Source organism: Protopterus annectens, chromosome 14.part0 (assembly GCF_019279795.1).
Source record: "Protopterus annectens isolate FY-2018-M chromosome 14.part0, PAN1.0, whole genome shotgun sequence".
NCBI classification, from domain to species: Eukaryota; Metazoa; Chordata; order Ceratodontiformes; family Protopteridae; genus Protopterus; species Protopterus annectens.
In genome coordinates, this window is record NC_056748.1 from 877,529,035 (window position 1) to 877,549,031 (window position 19,997).

The following is a 19,997-nucleotide window of genomic DNA, read 5'->3' on the forward strand; positions in this document are numbered from 1 at the left end:
CCCTTGTATGCAACTGTAAGGATTATCAGCATTTACTGACGATAATCCACCACCTCAAAAAAATCCAGTTTTAGAAGGGATTATACCTCTGAACTGTACAGATTTCTGCAGAATGTCCATATTTTTGCCTCATATTTTTTGTCTGTTCCTCATAAAATGTGTGGTTTTCTGGCAAATCATTGAAGATTCAGGTCTCTAAATAATACCAAATAATGACCGACATTTGAGTTTATATCCTTCAGAAAATACATAATAATGCAAAACATGTTATTTTAGCAACTTTCTAAGTTTACAGGAGGAATATTTAAATTCTGTCCCTATTTTTTGGGCCTTTGTCACCCATTCTTTCTGGCTTTGTCTAGATTTCTTGCACTGAGAGGTATGGAAGGGATGGAGCTAAATTTAAAATTAAAATCTGTGTGACAAATGAGAAGTACGTGGTGACATTATTAATTTTTCACACGTTATTGTCCCCCCACCACAAAACCTAGGTAGCTAAAATCCCCCCCCCCCTAACTAAAAACAATGCAGCGTCATACAGTGAACACACGGTGGCACTACCTACCCCTTTAAGCAGAGAAAACGCTACATCAATACAACCGTTGCTCTTTAGAAAACAGTCATTGGTTTTAAGGAAAAACTACTTCCGGGTGAAGTAAACATTTCTTCTGGCTCGCTATTGATTTGGGTACATGTGATTAGAAGAAGTTGTATAGTGTAACATAATGGGGCCAGTAAGTTATCAAATGCATTTTCATTTGTGTGTGTATAACAGTTACTCGACTGCTGTTAAATTGAATGTTCATGTCACTGTTAATACATTTGTCTAGGGTAATTTAAACAGTTGCAGTGTTGTAAATAGCAATTGAATTTAGGTGTGCAACTCACACTTGGCAGTTGTCAGGGAACAGTTTATTTACGATTACAAAGTTGTACTTTTTTAAGCATGCAGTGTATTTTATCTGATTTATTTTAATTGACTAGTTTATGCTATCTGTGTTTCTATAGGAAACTAAACACACCCTACGGTTGTAACAACTTTATTTGCTCTTCGTTTTCCAGTAAGAGTAGTACTCGTGTAGGTAACATGTTGTTATTATGTGCTCTGGGTGGTAACTATTACTCCAAGATCTTAGTAGCCCAAACGTTGTTTTACTGGTAGATCTGTCATTGTTTACTGGTCTGTTGATGTTAGCTGTTATTTTGATGCATTGATTAATGTTGTTATATAGTTGTAGTTAAAGCCCCATGCTTCGCATCTGTGGGGTTTGTATATTATTTGTGTGAGGTTCCTCGATATTCATGTTTTGTCTGAAAGATAGATTTTTTAGACTGCTCAGATACTCCCTAAATTGCTCCTTTGTTTGTATTCTAAAACTTTTCTCCATGTACTACCCTTATAAGAAGGTTTTTGGCTCAGTGGATTTATCATTTCAACAAAAATGAATGTATAATTTTGTTTTTATACTTGGCATATGCTGTTGGTGCAAAGATTCCCTATTAACTGTTGATGCCACACAAATTTTTGACAGCTGAAACACATTTGTCAGTGTCCGGTCTTGTTTCAGTTTATATGTTTGGATGAAGATTTCTTTGGTGTTTTAGGCATAATATTAATTCTCAGTAGATTCCCTTGTGTCCACGCTTGGATCAGGTATCTAAAGTATTATAGCTGGAGAATTGCATTCATACCATTTGGAGATCAGATGTCACTCATGTTGTGTATCCTATCAGACGACTGAACACTGTTGTCCTTTTGTCTTACATACACTGTACTCTTATTCTGAATTACTTTGTAACTAGGCTGTGACTGGAAAGGGGACCTGCATAGTCCAGTTCTTGTAGTTTTTATATATCTTGTCTTTTCTCTCCTCAGGGTTGTAAGTAACACGTTTCTTTAATGTTCACCTTCATCCCCTGACATGCAGCTTTTTACAGGTGGTACATTATTTTGACTGTCCACATTAAGATATAATCAGTCTTGCCTATGCCTTTACTGAAGTATGACTTCCAGAATTGCATACAGTGCTTGAGATGAGTCATAGTAAATTTCTATTTGTGTGTGTGATCCCTCTTCCTCTTTGCCCCAGGAATTTTTTTTTTTTGCATTTGTGCATTAATTTCCCAAGTCATTTGATGTAATTGCCACCAGATCTCTCTGTACTTTGAACAACATCACACTTTCTTCCCTGTATATTATTTTCTATAATGCTCGCCCATATACTTTTTGTAGTAAGTGTACATTTTTTATATACCTGCAGTTTTTCTAACCTTGTCAAGTTCTAGCTTCTGATGTCTGCATCATTTGTGTAGTTAGTGTATTGCAGATTATTCTGTCAACTACAAAAAAAATGATTTTATAGTTTGGTTTCATTGCATTGTTATTTATGAAGACAATAAAGAAGGCAGTTCTAGTACTAATAAGTTTTGAACTTCAGTAGTGTTACCCAATTCCTTTGTATAGCTGCAGTTTCCTTGTCAAATGTTACCTTTTTTTGCATTCATTTTTTTTAAGTGTTTTAATGGACAATCCCATGTGATATCCACTTCACCATTCTTTATTATGCTTTGTAGTTCATTTCCAATGCTTCTCAGTTACAGTCCACAGTGCAACAGCCTTTCCATGTTATTGTGCATTTCATTATATCGACCCTCTGCCATGAGTGTATCACACCCACTAGCAAGATGTGCATGTGTCTCCAGTTCTTTTCTTAAAAAAAAAAAAAATGTTTTTTTGCCTGTTTCTCAAATCTTTTCAGTGGGTTTTGTAAACAATCATGTATGTGGTCCACTATCCTGGCCACCATTTTATTTATTTACTTTTTGTATTGTTTTCAGAAATGCTCCATATCCAGGTGTCTTTGGTACTCTGTGTTTTTGTAGTAGCTCAGAAATGCTGCCAATGTGTTATGGAGGTAGTCCTATTATGTTGGTGCTTGCTGTCTGTTTCTTTTATTTAAATTTATTAACCAGACAGAACACTGATCAAACAGTGGACAGTTAACAGGCTCAAAATTTCTGGGTTTACAATCACGGAGTTTGTATGTGTGCATAGGAGCTTGTCCCTTCTACCAAAAATTCTCCTTTTTTTCCCGTTGGTTGGTTTTAGTTATTTATTTTCAGTAATGTTCTGTTTATGTTAGGTTAGATGTTTTTTGTTTTACTGCCCATATATTTTGATCTTCAGAGTTAATGTTCTGTCTAACATGTCTCAACCAACATCTCATGGGTGGTTGCAGTCTTTCTGTAGTTTTTACTGTTACTGCTAATTATTTTACATTCCAAGATTGCATCTAGCTGGGGTTACAAAAGGGCTGTAAAGCAAATGTACATTTATAATTTACCTCTTTTCCACAGAGTTTCTTGTTTTTAAGACTCTGGTTGTGCTGCAACACTATATTCAGAAATTCTGAATTTTCAGTATTGAAGTGTAGTAGTTCATATACTTGAGAAAAATTAAGACAGTATAGAGCACTATTACTTTCCTGAAGTGGCCTTACCACATCTCTGAAATGTTAATGTCACTCTCTGATGAATGAGCAGGGCCGTTACGGAAACCTGCAGTTTGCCTATTTTTGTCTAGAATAATATTTAAATGATCCATGAAAGAGTGACACAGAGATCCGCGTTTTTGTCTGAAAGCTCTTGGTTCTCCTTTTCATTGTGAGTTTTTGCCTTGATGCAAACTGTTGTCTTATCCAGGATTAGTTTCGCCAGTGTCCTGTGTAAGATTAATTTCACTGTCTTGTACCCAATGAGTTCCAGAACCAACCACGCTGTCCTTCCCAACCCTGAATTAGAGTAAATGAGTAAATGGTTGATGAATGACTTGATGTTAATTGAAAGGCTTTTAACCGCTTACACTTGGCACAAATTAAAGGAAGAAAAATCACTGACCGACGCCTTTCTCCCAGAGGCAGTCTAAGAAACCGTAACTGCAGTGCACTATAAGTAAATGCTGCAGCTAGCTACCTAATTTAGTGCATGTAGGCTTTGTCATATTATGGGGGCACAAAGCAAGAAATGCTCAATGGGAGTACGAAGGACTGAAAAAATCGTTGGTATAGCACTCCTCATCAGGCTGTTTAGAAATATATCAATTTACAAGATATTGCCAAGCACTTGGAGTGATACATTATCATTTATTTTGTACAGAGGGTAAAGATATAAGTCATTGCTGGAGTTTTCCATTTGGTGGGTTGAGCAGTGTTCTGGGCATCTACTGTTAGTAAACGTGCAGCCCACCTTTCATCTCATTAACTAACCTGGTGCGTCTGTTCAGGCATTTTGATCACGGCTAGAGAGTAACGGTCTGGGTGTATTTCTTCATCAGTACTATAGAATCAAGATGCACATTCATGAAGGGAAAAATTGCTGCAGCAAAGACTTCATATTGTATATACAGGCATAACGATTTCTGTTGGGCTGCATGCAGATGTGCAGTTATTCATTTGTATTTACAGTTATGTAGTTGCATGCGACCCCTCGTGTGTTTATTAAGCATGTTTAAGTAACATGACCTGTCTGCTTCCTACTTCATATGGCTGCATGTTGAGCTGCAGACCCAAGCAGTAGAAAGACTTTGTCTGCGAGATGAATGCATTTGAACAATTGCGCTTGCAGGTGCTAATGACCTCAAAATAAATCTTTAATTAGAGTTAAAGAAAAGTCTAGCCGGGCTATGGAATATCCTGGTGTAATACAGAATGCTGTTAATGTTTGTTAAACATTGCTTCCTTTAGGGAATGAATCTGAATCATTATTTAAGGCAGTTGAGTTAAACAGCAAGCAGCATAGATGTTATAAGCAACAAATCCTGGATCTTGCTTTTGGGGAAGAGTTGGTAGGGAGAAGTAAATCTCTCTTCCACGGTGTTTTACATTTAGATTATTGTGGGGGGTATCTATTTTAATGTTCTGAAGAGTATAACATCATATGTTGGCTGTACCCCAGCTGCAGGGCCATGTAACTTAGTGATGTTTTCACTAATACTTACCCAGCTGCCACAGGGTGGTGTGTGTCAAGTGATGAACAGCAGTTTTGCCACATCAGCAAAGGTTTCTGGCCACTCATTTTGTAAAAACAATGCTTTGAAAGTTATCACTTTCCTCGATGTTGAGTCACTGAAAAATAAGCAGCAAACTTTAACTTCAGTGACATCAGTTTATGGACACTCCTCACTTTTGTCCTAGACTTTCATCCCACAAGCACAGAGATGTATCTGTTAAAAGTGTATGGATGCAACTTACATTATCCCTTGCGCAACGTCACTGAGAGGTTCAGTAAATTTATTTGGGCTGTGGTTTAATAAAAAGAAAGCTTTCTATTAATGAGATGTCTCAAATAAGGAAACACAGAAATAAGAGTGCATGGTGACATTTAACTCACTAAATGCTGTGAAGTGGCCTAAGAAACTGAAGAAATCATTTTGACTGTTGATGTTTCTAATATAACATGATACTGTTGCTCAAAGTATGGTCAATAAATGGAAAGCATTTTGTTCAGGTATTATATCTAAACAAAGTTAATGGTGTTGTTTTTGTCAGATTTATATTTATTATTTTTGTCATTCTGTAACAAGAAAAAACAAAATGAAAAAAGTAATCTGATCCATCAGGTAGCTGAAATATTCGGGGAAAATTAACACTAGTTAACTGAGAAGAGAAAAAAACTGTGCAATTTGCAGAGTATCTAAAACGGACAGTAACACATTCTTCAGTTACAGTAGTTGAATGTAATGTAAAAATCCAGGTCAGTGATAGTGTAGGTACATGATAATTTAATGCAGATTTCCCCGCAATGCTTTCCATTGATATTTATTTTATTTATTTATTTATTTATTTATTTATTTATTTAACATTTGTTGACCGGGAAAGTCCGACTAGGTTCCACAGATCCTGTTTTCAGCGGAGGCCCGAGGAGAAATGCTGTTTATTTCTTTATTTATTTTTTTCTTTCTTTCTTGAACTTGGGAGAGAACTTGTGTGCTTTTAAGTACTTGATTATTTATATAGGAAGAACATCTTAAGGAAGTACCATTAAGATTAGTCCATTATCATGTAGATGTTTACTAAAACAGGTAGTTTTATAAACGCAGATGCATTACTTTGACTTCTAAAGTTCGCCCTAAAATTTAAGAGCACTGCTGCTAGGTAAATTGAATGCTGCAGTGTTGAAGTAACAAACATTCTCATTAATACAAATTAGATTGCGGGAGTAATTTAGTCTTAGAGATAAGAAAATTATAAACTTTTCATTATCAAACTGCAAAAGAAAGCTTGTAAAATTATTCAGATATTGTTAATGCCTCCTAAAAGGCTCTCTTGCTAATGTTAAAAACTCAGATTTCAAAAGTGGACCCACATTTCTGGACAAATATGTTCGCCACTAAAAAGATCTCAAGAGTGAAATCAGATTGCTATAATAGAATCCCTTAGTAAAAGTATTGTTTTGATATTGGTTGGGAGAAAGTGGAAGGTTGGTACTTGTTAATTACATGAAGCAAACTTTGAACATTTTTAAGTTTGCTGTACCAAAATACTATGTGCTTGAAATTGCTTAATAAACTTTTAGACAAGAAGGTATAGTGAGATAATTAAACAGTGTGGTTTAACACTGATGAAAGAGCAGTAGCTATTGGTAGGTATGCAGCCTGTCTTTAACTACAGACAGGATATCCAACATAGAAGGGTGTCTAGAATAAAAAAAGTAGTTGCAGTAGTCCAAACTCTTGACTTTCTTCAGACTATTCTTGCTGTTGTAAATACTAAGTTATTTCCACTGGATGTTGCAAAACGCTGTGTGTCTTCCTTGGAGTATAAGATGAAATGTTTTTAGAAGTTGGTAAAGTGCCTGCGTCAGCAGTCTTGCAAATGATTTAGTTACAATACAGCAATTTTATGTATTGAAGTATGTTTGAAAAGTATTGACTTTGAGAATGAACTGAAACAGGTAATGAAATCCTCTTCTTCAGTGTGTGTGCTTGGGAGAATGCCACTGTGTGACTGTATTACTTAACTTTCTAATACAGAGAATGTTATGCAACAAATATCTATATTATGCCCAACTGTAAAGGCATTCTGACTAAACTCAAAGTGATGGTTTCCCAGAAAGTGCAGGATGATGTCTGCAGGAAATTTAGTGGAGCCAATTATACAACTTCTAGTCATCCCCTTTGGGAAAAACAAAGTACCCACAAATTATCACATAGGCAGTAATCCATTGAGTACGGAAAAAGTAATCAGAGACCTGGGACCCAAGTTGACAGTGACCTCTCATTCGACACCCACGTTGCCAAAGTGGTTAGAAAGACCTTCTACCTTGCCCACCTTATCAAGAAGGGATTCACATCCAGATCAAAGGAGGTCATTGTACCCCTATACTCCTCCCTTATCAGGCCCATGATTGAGTACAATGCCCCATTTGGTATGTACCTCACCCGGCACCTGCAGCAGCTGGAGAGACCCCAAAAGTACCTCACCAAGAGGATCAAGGGTCTCCAACATATGTCATATGCTGCCAGACTAAAGAAACTCCAGCTCTATTCAGTAGCATACCACCTACTCAGAGGTGATCTATGCCTGACGTACAAGGCCATGTCCAATCAGGAATTGATGGACATGCTCCATCTCAAAAAAATCCAAATCCATCAGAACCACGAGAGCTAAAGATCTAAACCTCAGCACAAATATGAATAGGACATGCTGGAGGGACAGATTCATAACTCGGAGGCTTCCCACACTCTGGAACAGGATCCCAGTTCATGTTAGGCAGAGCCCCTCACTGACTCTCTTCAAGAGAAATCTTGACGAGTGGATGGGAGATCGTAGGTTTACCCCGGGGGTCATCTCTGTCACTACTAGACAGAGGCACAGTAAACTAAATCTATACTTTTGTACCATTACATGGGGTGGCGAAAGCCACATACACTATGGCTAGGCTTATAAATGCCGTAGGGCAGATAGCCTAGTACTAAACTATGAAACTATAGTATTAAAAAAAATCAAAAGTATTGACAGCAACGTGAAAATAAATGTATAAAGACTGCTGAGAACTTGGCAGTTAACTTGATTGGCTTACATGTATTTATTTGTTTTGAATTTAACTGGGTAAAAGCTGATCCCGTTGGACCTGTTTCAATCTCAGCCTGCGGGAGATGGTACATGGAGATGTACTGATGGTAAAACTCTTTTTTAATGGGCATAAAAATAGCAGTAAATCAGAGCAGAGAAGTAGTAAGAGTATTACAAACTATAAAAAGAGAACACATTTTATAGTTTGTAATACTATAAAATGTGTTCTCTTTTTATAGTTTGTAATACTATAAACTATAAAAAGAGAACACATTTTATACTGATTAGCAGTGAGGTAAGCTAAGAACAGTGAGAAATGACTGAGTGTGATCTTTCATGAATTGCTTATTGTCAAGACAATCTTTGAATTAGGATTGGCCTTAGAGGTGAAAGACGGCTAACCATCTTTTATAAAAATGAAAAAGTAGCAACAAATTGTTACATATTATAGTTTATGCAAGTAAGAAGAAAACAAAACTGTCGTATGATAAGGAGTCAGTATCCTTGAGGTATTTCTCAGTGGGAAATTCATGTGGGTAGCAGTAGTTACGCTGATCGAGTACAGTTCCAGTGCATTGTACAACAGGGATTCATTGTCCAGTCTTTTCTGTGACAGACGTTTTCACTGTTCTCAGACAGGTAAAGGAAGCTAGTAGCATGGCCATTGATAGGAAGTATGAATTATTTCTCTATATGAAAGGGATAACTTTTTGCCATATTACATTGCACATTATCATTGATATGCTGTTGTGTGCCTTCATTCTGGGGGGAAAAAAGTAGCAAAGCCCGGTTAAAAAGGTGACAATTGAACAAATCCTGTACAGTATCAGCTGATTAGTTAAACTGGTATAGTGTGGACATGTTTTGAATTTTTACCCTCTGACTTTATTTCTTCCGTAAATTGACTTGATAATGTGGCCCCTTGTTAGCGTGCCTTTGTAGACTCCTAGTCTTGTTTTACAAACCTTGTTGGATGTGCTAAGTTATATTATCAAGACAGCTGCCATTGGTTTAACTGCATTTCGGTATTAGTCATGATTTACTAATAAATAGGTTAAACAATTTGGGTATTAGTGTGTATGTGATAAATTGGATTCATTAGTGGTTTATTATTGATAAGGACCTTTCTGTTAAAGACAGCTCTCTATATAGATAAAGTCTGAGGGCACTGTGATTTGCCTTGTTGTAGTTGATATAACATGGCATGGATTTAAGATTCTGAGTTAGGAAAAACTCCACATGTCCTGACAATTATCTGTCTAATGTTTTTGGTTTGTAGATCTGTAGAATTCTTCTCTTATTTCGTACCCAGTTCCCTTCTTGATTGTTGTGTTATTGCAAGTTGTTAGTTGAACATATACTTCCTTAAAACTATCTATAATGCTACACACTTTCTTGCTACAGACGGCTCTCACAATAAGATTTTAGGATTCAAATTCTGCCCTCTAATTTGTAAATACGCATATCTTAAATTTAATTTGTGCTTGGCGAAGCATATAGAATTCATCCTTAAGAGTCTTGTGGACCAAGATCATATTTCCACCTAACTGTTTATGACCTGGAAAGTGAAGACGCATACTAATGACTGTCCCAATGTAAGCTTCATTTTGCAAGTCATCTTTTTGCCATTTGGTTACCCAAGTTAAGCTCAAATTCCGGATTGGGTCTTGTTACACTGGTGTTGAGAGAGGCCATAATGCATGACTGGCTGCCTGATGCAGATCTCATTGTGACCATCTTCTCCCTATCTTTGCAACAGATAATGTTCGTGTCCTGTTCAGAATTAGCTTATTTACTAATATACCCAAGACGTTCTGTACATTCCCTCTGTGAAGAGCCATAAAATCATCCTAGCTGTAGCTGTCATCAGCCTTTAACCTGCTATACGTTAACTATCCATTTTTTGTGCATTTGCCATCAAACATTTTATAAATACCCCATTTATTAATTGTGTTGGTCCTTGAAGAATGATATACATGATGCAGTTTTTATATCATCAGCATGTTTAATACACAGTGCTCTTCATGCAGTGATAAATTACTGGTGCGTATTGTAGACAATAGGGCCCAGAGTAGATCTGTAGAATTCTTCTCTTATTTGGTACCCAGTTCCCTTCTTGATTGTTGTGTTATTGCAAGTTGTTAGCTTGATATCAGTGGAGAAATTCTGATAGTTATGTATTTGTACATCCCGGTAGATTTTAATTGATTAGTTCAGTGTGATCAACAGTACTGAATGTTATGCTAGGTCAAAAAGATTTAGGCTGTAAACATTTGCCCATAGCTTTTGACATATTGTCCCAAAGTATGATTTGTATTGATGGGACCCATTTTGTGTGTTTGTGTGTGTGTGTGTGTGTGTGTGTGTGTGTGTGTGTGTGTGTGTGTGTGTCTGTGTGTGTGAGGGACCTTTGTTCTAAAATATTTAACTTTTATACAGCTTGCTTTCCAAGAGTTTTCCCCATGCTGCATAGCAAACCTTTGAATCTTTATCTTTGTACATTGGGTCTCTGTCTTCTTTTTCCATATTGGGGAATTCTCCTTCTGCTGTAGTCATTATCGATGGCATGTCATAAAATGTGTCAGTGTTGTAAGTTTGTTTATTGATGTATCCTGGGACTTTCGATGTCGTTTTCTAACCATCTTGTCCTTTATCCAAATAATAGATGCATTCCTGTCATTTATATGTTCCAGTGATTATGATACCAAAAACATACAACTATGCCTAGAAAACTGCTGCCGTAATATTTGGTGTTTCTTACGTGTGTTTCTAATATACATGAAGAACAGTTTACTAGTACTTCTAATTTTTCATGCTGATGATGTTCTCTTTATGGTTTACCCTTAATGGACATTTTTTAAGATGCTACTCAAAACATTGAACTGTCTTAAACCTTTTCTATGCCATTAATCTTTGTCCTAAGCTGCTTATTCCTTTTATTTATGATCCATTTTTAGTAGCTGCACTAATGCCAGTTCTGACCATTTTAATTTTTAGCGTCATCACATCTTTTATGTACAAAATAGTCCGTCTGCTTTTCCATGCTAATACTGTGCCCAGTGCCAACTATGAACGTTTGGAAAAAATGGTCCGTTGCTTGCTGCCACCATATCCACATAGAGGCACTTTCCATATAAACCTTACAGTGAAGTAAGATCAGTGCTTCCTTTTTTGCAGATTTGAACTTAATGTGTCAGTAGAACTTGGCAGAGTATTATCACAAATCTGGGAACTTCTGCATTTCCTTTTCCATGTGTTACAAACACAACTTTAACATTGTTGCCAAATATAGACTCTTATACACTCCAAAATTTAGAAGAACATTATTTGGCGCAAAAAGCAACTTTATTCCTGATTTTTAATAATGTGTGAAAAGCAAAAATGAATTAGTGCCTCGGCATATGCCTTCAGGGTTTTCATTTTCCTTGTGTTTCCTTGGTACTATCAACAGAACTGTTTAGGGTTTAGATAAGAGCATGTGGAGGATGGCTGAATAGTGATCACTATTACTGTAGGAGTAATACTAGTAGTGTTACTATTAGTGCTGGTACTGCAGGTACTAGGTCTGTTCAGATGGGGGTGAAAGAAACGCTGCCGGAGTAACAAAAGTTGGAATTCACAGTTTATTTCAAGTTGGGGGGATGAAATAGTTTCAGACAGTGGTGGAAAGTGGAGAGGGATTGTGGCAGATCCGATAATCCAGGTGGATAGAGTTTTGGAAGACTGCAACATAGAGTAATGGGTGAACGTAGTGAGGAAGGATTGCTTGGTAAATGAAGGGAGTATGCAAGATTGGCATGAAAGTAGGAGATGGCTGGTAGGTCGCAACATGTGTAGGTTCAGGTGGTGGCACAAAGACACTGTCTTTTAGTATTGATTCTGCAGGGGTTTCTCCGTGCAGTCATAGTTTTAACACCTCTGCAGTAGTGTGGGGGGAGTGGACTCTCATTTCCTCTTGAACTGCAAAAGAAAACGCTGACTAAAGACCTGCAGTTTAGTTACTTTTCTGGCTATGGCTGGATAACTTCTAAGTGTTGAAAAAATATTATATATTGCTCTTACTTGCTTGCTTCTTGCTTCTTGCCTGGATGGATTCTTGCTAAAATTCAAAGTCTGATTATATTTGCATTCACAGTCTGTTGCATACAGAAACTTGCAGAATATACACTGATGAGAGAATATACTTTGCAGCACTTGTCTTTAAGAGCAGTAACCAATAACTTTTATAATAAATAAAACTAGACAAACGTTGCAGCTTAAAAGTACTGTTCCAACTTTACTTCTCATATAGTACAGATGATGTGAGAGATATAACATTTACCTCAGAACACCAAATGTGTTCCTACCATATCCCAAACAACTGGATTTATACAGCTCTTTATATACTCTTTTTAGTCATGCATAAACATATTTTGGAGAATTGCTTATCCTGTAGAAACAATACTAAACTTCCTTGTTTAACAATGTCTTGTAAGAGACCAGCTTTTCTGACAGTGTGAATATCCTGTAACAGTGTCCTGATGTCCATGTAGAAAAACATATTTTTGAGGAAACACATTGTCCTGTATTCTATTTGGATCTTTGTATAAAACACATGTTCTTATGTCAATGCTGATAAGCATATCCTGTTTTTTATGAAGAAAAACATATTTTTGAGAAAACACATTGTCCTGTATTCTATTTGAATCTGTGTATAGAAACATGTGTTCTTATGTCAATGCTGATAAGCATATCCTGAAAACATATTTTTGAGAAAACACATTGTCAGAGATCAGCTTTTCTGACAGTGTGAACATCCTGTATTTTATTTGGATCTTTGTAAAACATCTGTTCTTGTGCCATCCTGTTTTTCCATGCAGAATAACATGTCATTGTTCTTTAAAAGCAGATTTTGCATTTTTGTTATTGCATATATCATGCCTTGAGTCTGTAAGGGAATAATGTCCATTCAGCAGATTCCTTTTCCAAGCCATGGTCATTTAGTATGACTGCTGATCACATTTTACTTAAACTTTGTTTCTGCATTTAAGCAAGCCTTTTCTTTACAACATAATTAATTTCAGATTTATATTCATAAAATCTAACAAGTGTAGTTTAAAACAAGGTCTGAGCCAAACATAAATGATGATTATTAGAGACAGAAAAGAAGCAGTCCTTTTACAGACGGTAAAGAAAATAAGTGACCCTCCCAAATCCCATTATATGTCAGTGGCATGGGAATTCAAAGTTACTTCCGTATGTCTGGCATGAGTCATACAAAGTATTATGGGAAAGAGAGAGGGATGAGGGAGTACAAGATCACGTTCGTACATTAAGCCCCATTGGTAGCCATGTTGTGGTAAAGACTTGGCTAGTTTTAGATAGCCGTCCCCACCCCAGTCATTAGCATAGTAACAGTCTGTGAATCTACGAATCTCTGTCTCTGTCTTCACATTTTATTTTGTTAGAGTAGCATATAATTACAGTTAGTTTGGAGTCAGTGGTTACCACAATAGCTGTTGCTTCACTGTAGACAGTAATCATCTTTGAGATTGTGTGTTGGGGGGGGGGGGGGGTTGGCTTGGCTTGGCTTGGTTTGGTTTGGTTAGGAAGTCATTCCTGCAGATTCCTTGGTTTGTTTACCAATAGTTTAACTGTGTTTTTTGTAACAATGTAATGTTCTGCTTAAGACTGCTCCATCCCTAACCTGATTTATGCAGTGGTATGATGTGGCCTGCATATAATAACATTGCAGTTGCCCTTTGTGCACAGAATGGATCTTATTCTTAATCTAAGTAAATATAAATTGATCGCTCTTTTTCCAAACTGTTAGTTGAGTTTTGCTATGTTGCTTCTGAATTATTCGTACACAACTTTGTACATATTCCCTTTTAAAGTGGCTTGGTCTGCTGCAATTACAAGTTTGAGAATAAGTATCTCCCAGGCGGTTACTGTTAGTGTTCTGGTGCAACCATTGTTCTGATTTCCATTATTGTCTTTCAGAGAAGAAACACAAAGCGAGTACCGAGTTTTCGCAAGTTACTGAAGACCAGTAATATCAAACTTGCAAACAAACTGAAAAACAAGCAGTTGAAACAGCAGAGCACTGCAAGGAAGTATAAAAAGGAGCAGAGGAGGCTGAGACAGAGCCTAAAAGATGCCACCCGGGCACCTACTCCTCTTGAGCACTACAAGAAAAAAACAAGTGAGTCTCTTTCTTGTTTGCCATGCCCTTTAGATGACTATTCTTTCTGATATGCTTTGTTTTTATAGTGAAGTAAGTGAACTATGTATATTAATTAAATGCTCAGCTTTTTTTCTCATCCAAGGTAGCATATTAACTGCAGTTTTGATCACAAGACTCAAGTGAAGACAAAAACTGTATACGGGTTGTTATTTAATAGCAAATATTCTATGTACAATATTTCTGTCTGGCAGAGGATGACGTTGTTTCTTGCATACTGTTAGCTAGCTCTGTTCCAAGTTTGATTATAAACACATCTGTGGTACATGTACCATGTTACCAAGTAATTAAGCTGTCCTGATTAAGTACAGGAGGATAAAATATTGCATATAGTACCCTCTTATTGAATGATGTAAGTGCAGAACATTGCTAGACTCACTGAAAAGACCCTATTTTGCAATAGTAGTATGTTTTTATAACTAAAATAAATTTGGTTCTGGAGGATGCGATGATTTAGAACTGAAATGAAGATAATGAATCACTATGCTGACCTAGTTAATTGATTTATGTGTCTGTCATAGTTGTCCATCTGTTTTCCTGTTGAGCTCTTGATAACATCACTGACAAGTTTTGAATGATGTGTTTAATATAGTCCATATTATACATGTAGTTTTATATTAGTCCTATATTAAGACCTATATCTGTTTCTTGTATACCGCACACAAGACTATTGCAATGCTGTCTCATTCTTGCATTATACTTTGGGAATATTGGGTAGGAGTTGGCATATGATGAGTAACATTAATGAATTTTCTGTAAGTCTAGTCTATAAAGATAACAGCTAGCATCTTCTAGAGATGAGCTTGGGTATTCCATATGGAGGAGTAATGAGAACAGTTTACTAAGCAGCGAGTCTTAGCTGCTGTTAATATGGTTTTCTAATTGTTTTCATGGAATTGATGTCAAATTCTGATAGCTTCTTTTGCATTTACTTGTGCATTGGCACACAGGAATTCTGTTAAATGACAGCTGTTCACTTCGCACAAAATATGAGAATCTATGTTCCTTTAACTCTTGGCTTTTATTGTGCAGGGTGAAGTAGAGTGAGACTTCTAGCATGCATTCCATGACTTCGAATTTTTATTTTATTTTTTTTGGTCTGACACCGTATTCTGCCTACTGTTAAGTGGCTAAAAGTCAACTTATAAATGGCAGAAATTGTAAAGGGCGGCTTCTGATGAATCTGATGAGATACTCTAGATTAGTGGTCTTTAACCTTTTTTGTACCATGGACTGGTTTCATGTAAGACACTTTTTTTTCCAGCGTCCGGCCATCACTCGTACATAATAAGCAAGCAATAATGTCCAACAGGGTGTGTATAAATGTGTAATTAACACCTGCCCAGGGGTGTGAGGAGGCATGACGCCACAGGTGGAGGGCCTCTACACCCCTGGAAGGGCGTTTTTACATTAACATACACCATGTCTGGTATTATTGTGCTTAGAGAATGGGCTCTGTGTAAAGTGTTGTACTTGCTTATTTTTTTTAAATACTATATTTTTTTTATATATTTTGATGTAAAATAGTTCTTCCACCTAATGTTTCAGACTTGCAGTGTAGTATATATGTTAATGGTGTTTGGAGAAAGCATTTTACATCCAGAATATAACACTTAAAAAAAAAAAATTCCAGGCATTTACTCTATTTTTTGGTCCCTTATTCCTTAAATGTTTGGTTTGTTGCCAGTCATTGGAGATTGACGTTACTCAGTAGTAGCATTCATTTGAGTTTCAGACTATTATTTTCGTAGAGAAAATTAATTCGAACGCACATTCTTTTATTTAAGCAATTATGTGATTTTATAAAAGCAGTAGTTTAAAATTTGTTCCTATTTTTGAGCCTTTGTTACCTCTTTATTTTAGGTTTTATCCAGATTTCTTCAACTGAAAGGTCCAGAGGTCTGCAAACCTCTTTACTGTCGTTCTCGCTGACTCTCTCACGCACACCTATGTTTCAGAAATGTATGCAAACACAAATCCTAATAATAATGTAAAATATGTTCCTATTTTGAGCCTTAGTCCCCCTTTATTTTAGGTTTATACAGATATCTTGAGCCAAGAGTCAACAGGGCATACCTTTCAGCTGTCCATATTTTTGGCTTGTATGTTTGGTCCCATCCTCATAAAATGTGTAATTTTCTGGCAAATGACTGTGGATTTGAAGTCGTTAAATAATTACAGACATTTGAGTTTCACACTTCATATCATTCAGATAATACATGCTAATGAAAACTCTGTTTTTTCTTGCAACTTGCTAAGTTTATAAGAGCAGTATTTAAAATCTGTCTTTATTTTTGGTTGTTTGTCCCCATTATTTGTGGCTCTGTCCAGATGTCTTGTGCGGAGAGGTTGAGAGGTATAGTGAAAAGGTACGCAAATCTCTTAACTGATGCTGCTGCTGCCAGGGATCACTCTCACTCTTCATTCTACATGTCTGTCTTACACACACGGTTTTATTTTAAACCAGCATAAAAAGTTTTTGATTCTTTCTGTGCGGACTGTACCAAGTGATCCACGGCCTGGTGCTTGGGGACTGCTGCTCTAGATGTAATAGCCAGAAACTGGGGAAGGATTACAGGTGGTGAATTAATATTTTGTTTATTGTATTGTTGTCAACAATGTGTGACCAAAAGTTATGTCTGTTGGTCACTTGCAGATTGAAACTTTTAGTCTCTCGCTAAACGCAAAAGCGCTGGTTAGTGTAAAATAATGGCTTGATCGATCTCGCTATTCACTGACTCTAATACACACTTACACAATTTCTTCTGCTTTCTCACACACACACACACACACACACACACACACACATACATTCTGCATTCAGTCACATGCAGGCAAAAATGTAAACACACTCTTACATATATGCCTTTTTTTCTGAACAGTCAGACACGCAACATAAAAAGATTTATATTCTCTCTGTGCGGACTGTACCAAATGATCCACAGCCTTGGTGGTTGGGGACCGCTGCTCTAGATGCTGTTGTGCTGTGTCTTTCGGCTTTTCCCGGTTAGGGATCGCCACAGCGGAACTCCAGTCCGCTAATGATTGGCAGTAGATTTTTTACGTGCCGAGTTGCCGGCCCTGACGCACAACCTTCAACGAAGGTACACCCATTCATGCATGTCTCCACACAGAAGACGCTCTAGCTGAGAATCGAACAGGACAATGTCTTACTGTGAGGCGACAACGCTACCGCAGCACCACCACCACAGTCGACCGCTGCTCTAGATGTAATAGCCAGAAACTGGGGGAGTTTTACAGGTGGTAAATTTAATAGTTTGTTTATTGTATTGTTGTCAACAGTGTGTGACCAAACGTTGTCTGTTGGTCACATGCAGATTGAAACTTTTAGTCTCTTGCTAAAGGTCACTGTGATGGGAGTATTTTGCATCCTTTAAGGTACAAAGACGTTCGAGTTGATTATAATAAGCAGAGGGGTGCCCCCAATACATGTGGAATTTGTGGGGTTTTACCTTCTCTGTAATATGTTTTCCCATTTACAGACCCCATGTTCTTCGCTCCATGGGTGCATAAACTCACCATTTTTCAAGGAGTTGTGTTTTGAGTTCGCTTAGGATTCACTCATTGTCTGACCATAGACCCAGAAATTACTGCTGCATTTTTGTTAAATAGTTATAATAACATGCAAGCTTCAGAAGTGGGGTACTGTAATTTGACAACAGTAAGGATGTTGAATGTGGAAATTGCACATCAGAGGAACAGCATTTACAAGGTTGAAATGCATGATATGTTGGATGTTGTAGCCCATGAGAGGGGGAAGTAAGAAGGCAGTACTATCCAGGACCAGGGGATGTAGTTTTAACTTCAACTTTATTAAGACCTTTTATCCCAAAACATTAGCTGCAGTAGTAACAAACTAAATAAAATGTTGCATAAAAATAAAATCATGTGAGAATACAGATACATTAAATAAATAGTAGGCACGTATGATAAGTAGGGTCTATATTAGATCAGCGAACACTTAAAAAAGCGAATGCTGATTTGATCGAACTTATGTAAGCGAAAGCTTAAAATATCGAAGCAAAAGAAACCCGAATTTTTTCCTAGGGAAAGAATTTGGTTGTCTGTTTCTGTTACTTTGGTATTTTCTGTGCTGTGGTGGAAAGTTACGGGTCGGGTTCAGGTAAGTGTGCGATTGTGTGGATGTGAGTGTTAGGGCGGGTTAAGTGAGTTAGGGTTAGGGAGTGGGTGAGGTGAGTGTGCGATAGTGAAGGACCATAGGGTTAAGGTTTGGGTTAAGGTAAGTGGATAGTTAGTGGTGTGTGTATAGTTTAGTGTAGGGTTAGGTGTCAGATTTTGGGTGTATGTGTGTGGATTGCTGTTTGTTTGGTGTGCTTGTGTTGTGTGTATGTGTTTTGGATCAGCGATTTCCACCCCCCCCACCCCCCCAGGAAAGAAATCTCTGTTCTGACAGTTCGAGATTGTAAGCTTTCGTTTACATAAGTTTGATCAATCAGCGTTCGCTTTTTTAAGCGTTCGCTGATCTAATATAGACCCGATAAGTACATTTTAGATGGCCCACAAGCTTTGGTATTGATACAAATGTGAATGCAGTTACAGACGTGGCAGAGCATGTGTAATGTTCTGCACTAAAAATCATATTAGCAGGCACAGTCTAAACATTTCAGCTGTTTTGAATATCTGCTTACATACTGTCACAAACAGTGTTTGGCTGCTGGGGTTCGAAAGATTGTGGACATGTAAGACATTGTTTTGCAAATGGATTTTATGCGTCCCACTTAAAAATGTGGCGTGAGAGTATTCACCTGAGCTTGTTTATAGAACTGTGATTTGAGCTTGAAAATCAACTGATCTGTAGGTTCTTATCTAATGACTAGGACAGGTAACGATAATGTCTGCTTATAAAACTTTCATCTTTTTTAGAGGTTCAGTAATTCAGGAATCGAGCAGAGTACATGGTTTTAAATAGTTAACTGTTTGCAGACAGTTTTCATATCTTTAGGGAATGCTGTTTTTTTACAGTTTGTAGTATGCTTTTGGTGAGATGATGTGTACCATTAGTTTGTAGACATTTTTTTATATTAAAAGTGATCTTTTCTTTGTTTATATTGTGTGCAGCTGAGGACGATGAAGAAGATGAGGTGGAAGCTCTTCCTTTGGATATGATGGATGAAGATGATTTGGAGCTAATGAAAGAAATGGCTCGAAAAGCCTCCTTTTTAACCAGAGACTTGTCTTCCAGGTATTTTTTTTAAGCTGTTGTAGTAACTTGAGGAGTAGACGTTGATGTTGTAATAAGAGAGTACATGACAAAAATGGAAATACAAAATCGGGGAGGAAGCTTTTCAGAAAAAGAGTGAAAAAAGTTGGTGTAATTCCCAAGTTAAGTATCACATCTGACCGTCCTCTGCCACCAGCCCTCATTTACTGGGTCTACCCTACCTGTTTTAGCAAATCCTGCCCCCCTGCGCCCCCTAAACTCTGTGTTCAACCCAACCCTCACCTGGGGCCCAGTGAGCATTGAGGAGAATGAGAGCACTGGTGCAGCATGATGCTGCTGTCAAAGACTGTGGGCTAACTCCTGCCATCTCAAGGCAGCCTTGCAAGCTGTACTGCCTTCAGGAGGTGAATCAATGTCTTTGCACAGAACATGCCTGAGACTAGCCTGCATCCTTCACCCCAGAATGTGTGAGCGGACATTAGCCACATATTCCTGTACT

The 19,997-nt window shown here is 37.3% G+C and overlaps 1 protein-coding gene across 1 annotated transcript in view; it reads left to right on the top strand.

The window, feature by feature from the left end:
- The first annotated feature begins 629 nt into the window (after positions 1-629).
- Positions 630-19,997, top strand: part of NOC3L (NOC3 like DNA replication regulator) — an 825,940-nt gene continuing 806,572 nt past the window's right edge. The window contains exons 1-3 of the mRNA XM_044056662.1: positions 630-734; positions 14,055-14,256; positions 19,396-19,519. Coding sequence (XP_043912597.1) covers positions 726-734; positions 14,055-14,256; positions 19,396-19,519 — 335 coding nt within the window. The 5' untranslated portion in view covers positions 630-725. The remainder of the gene's footprint in view (positions 735-14,054; positions 14,257-19,395; positions 19,520-19,997) is intronic.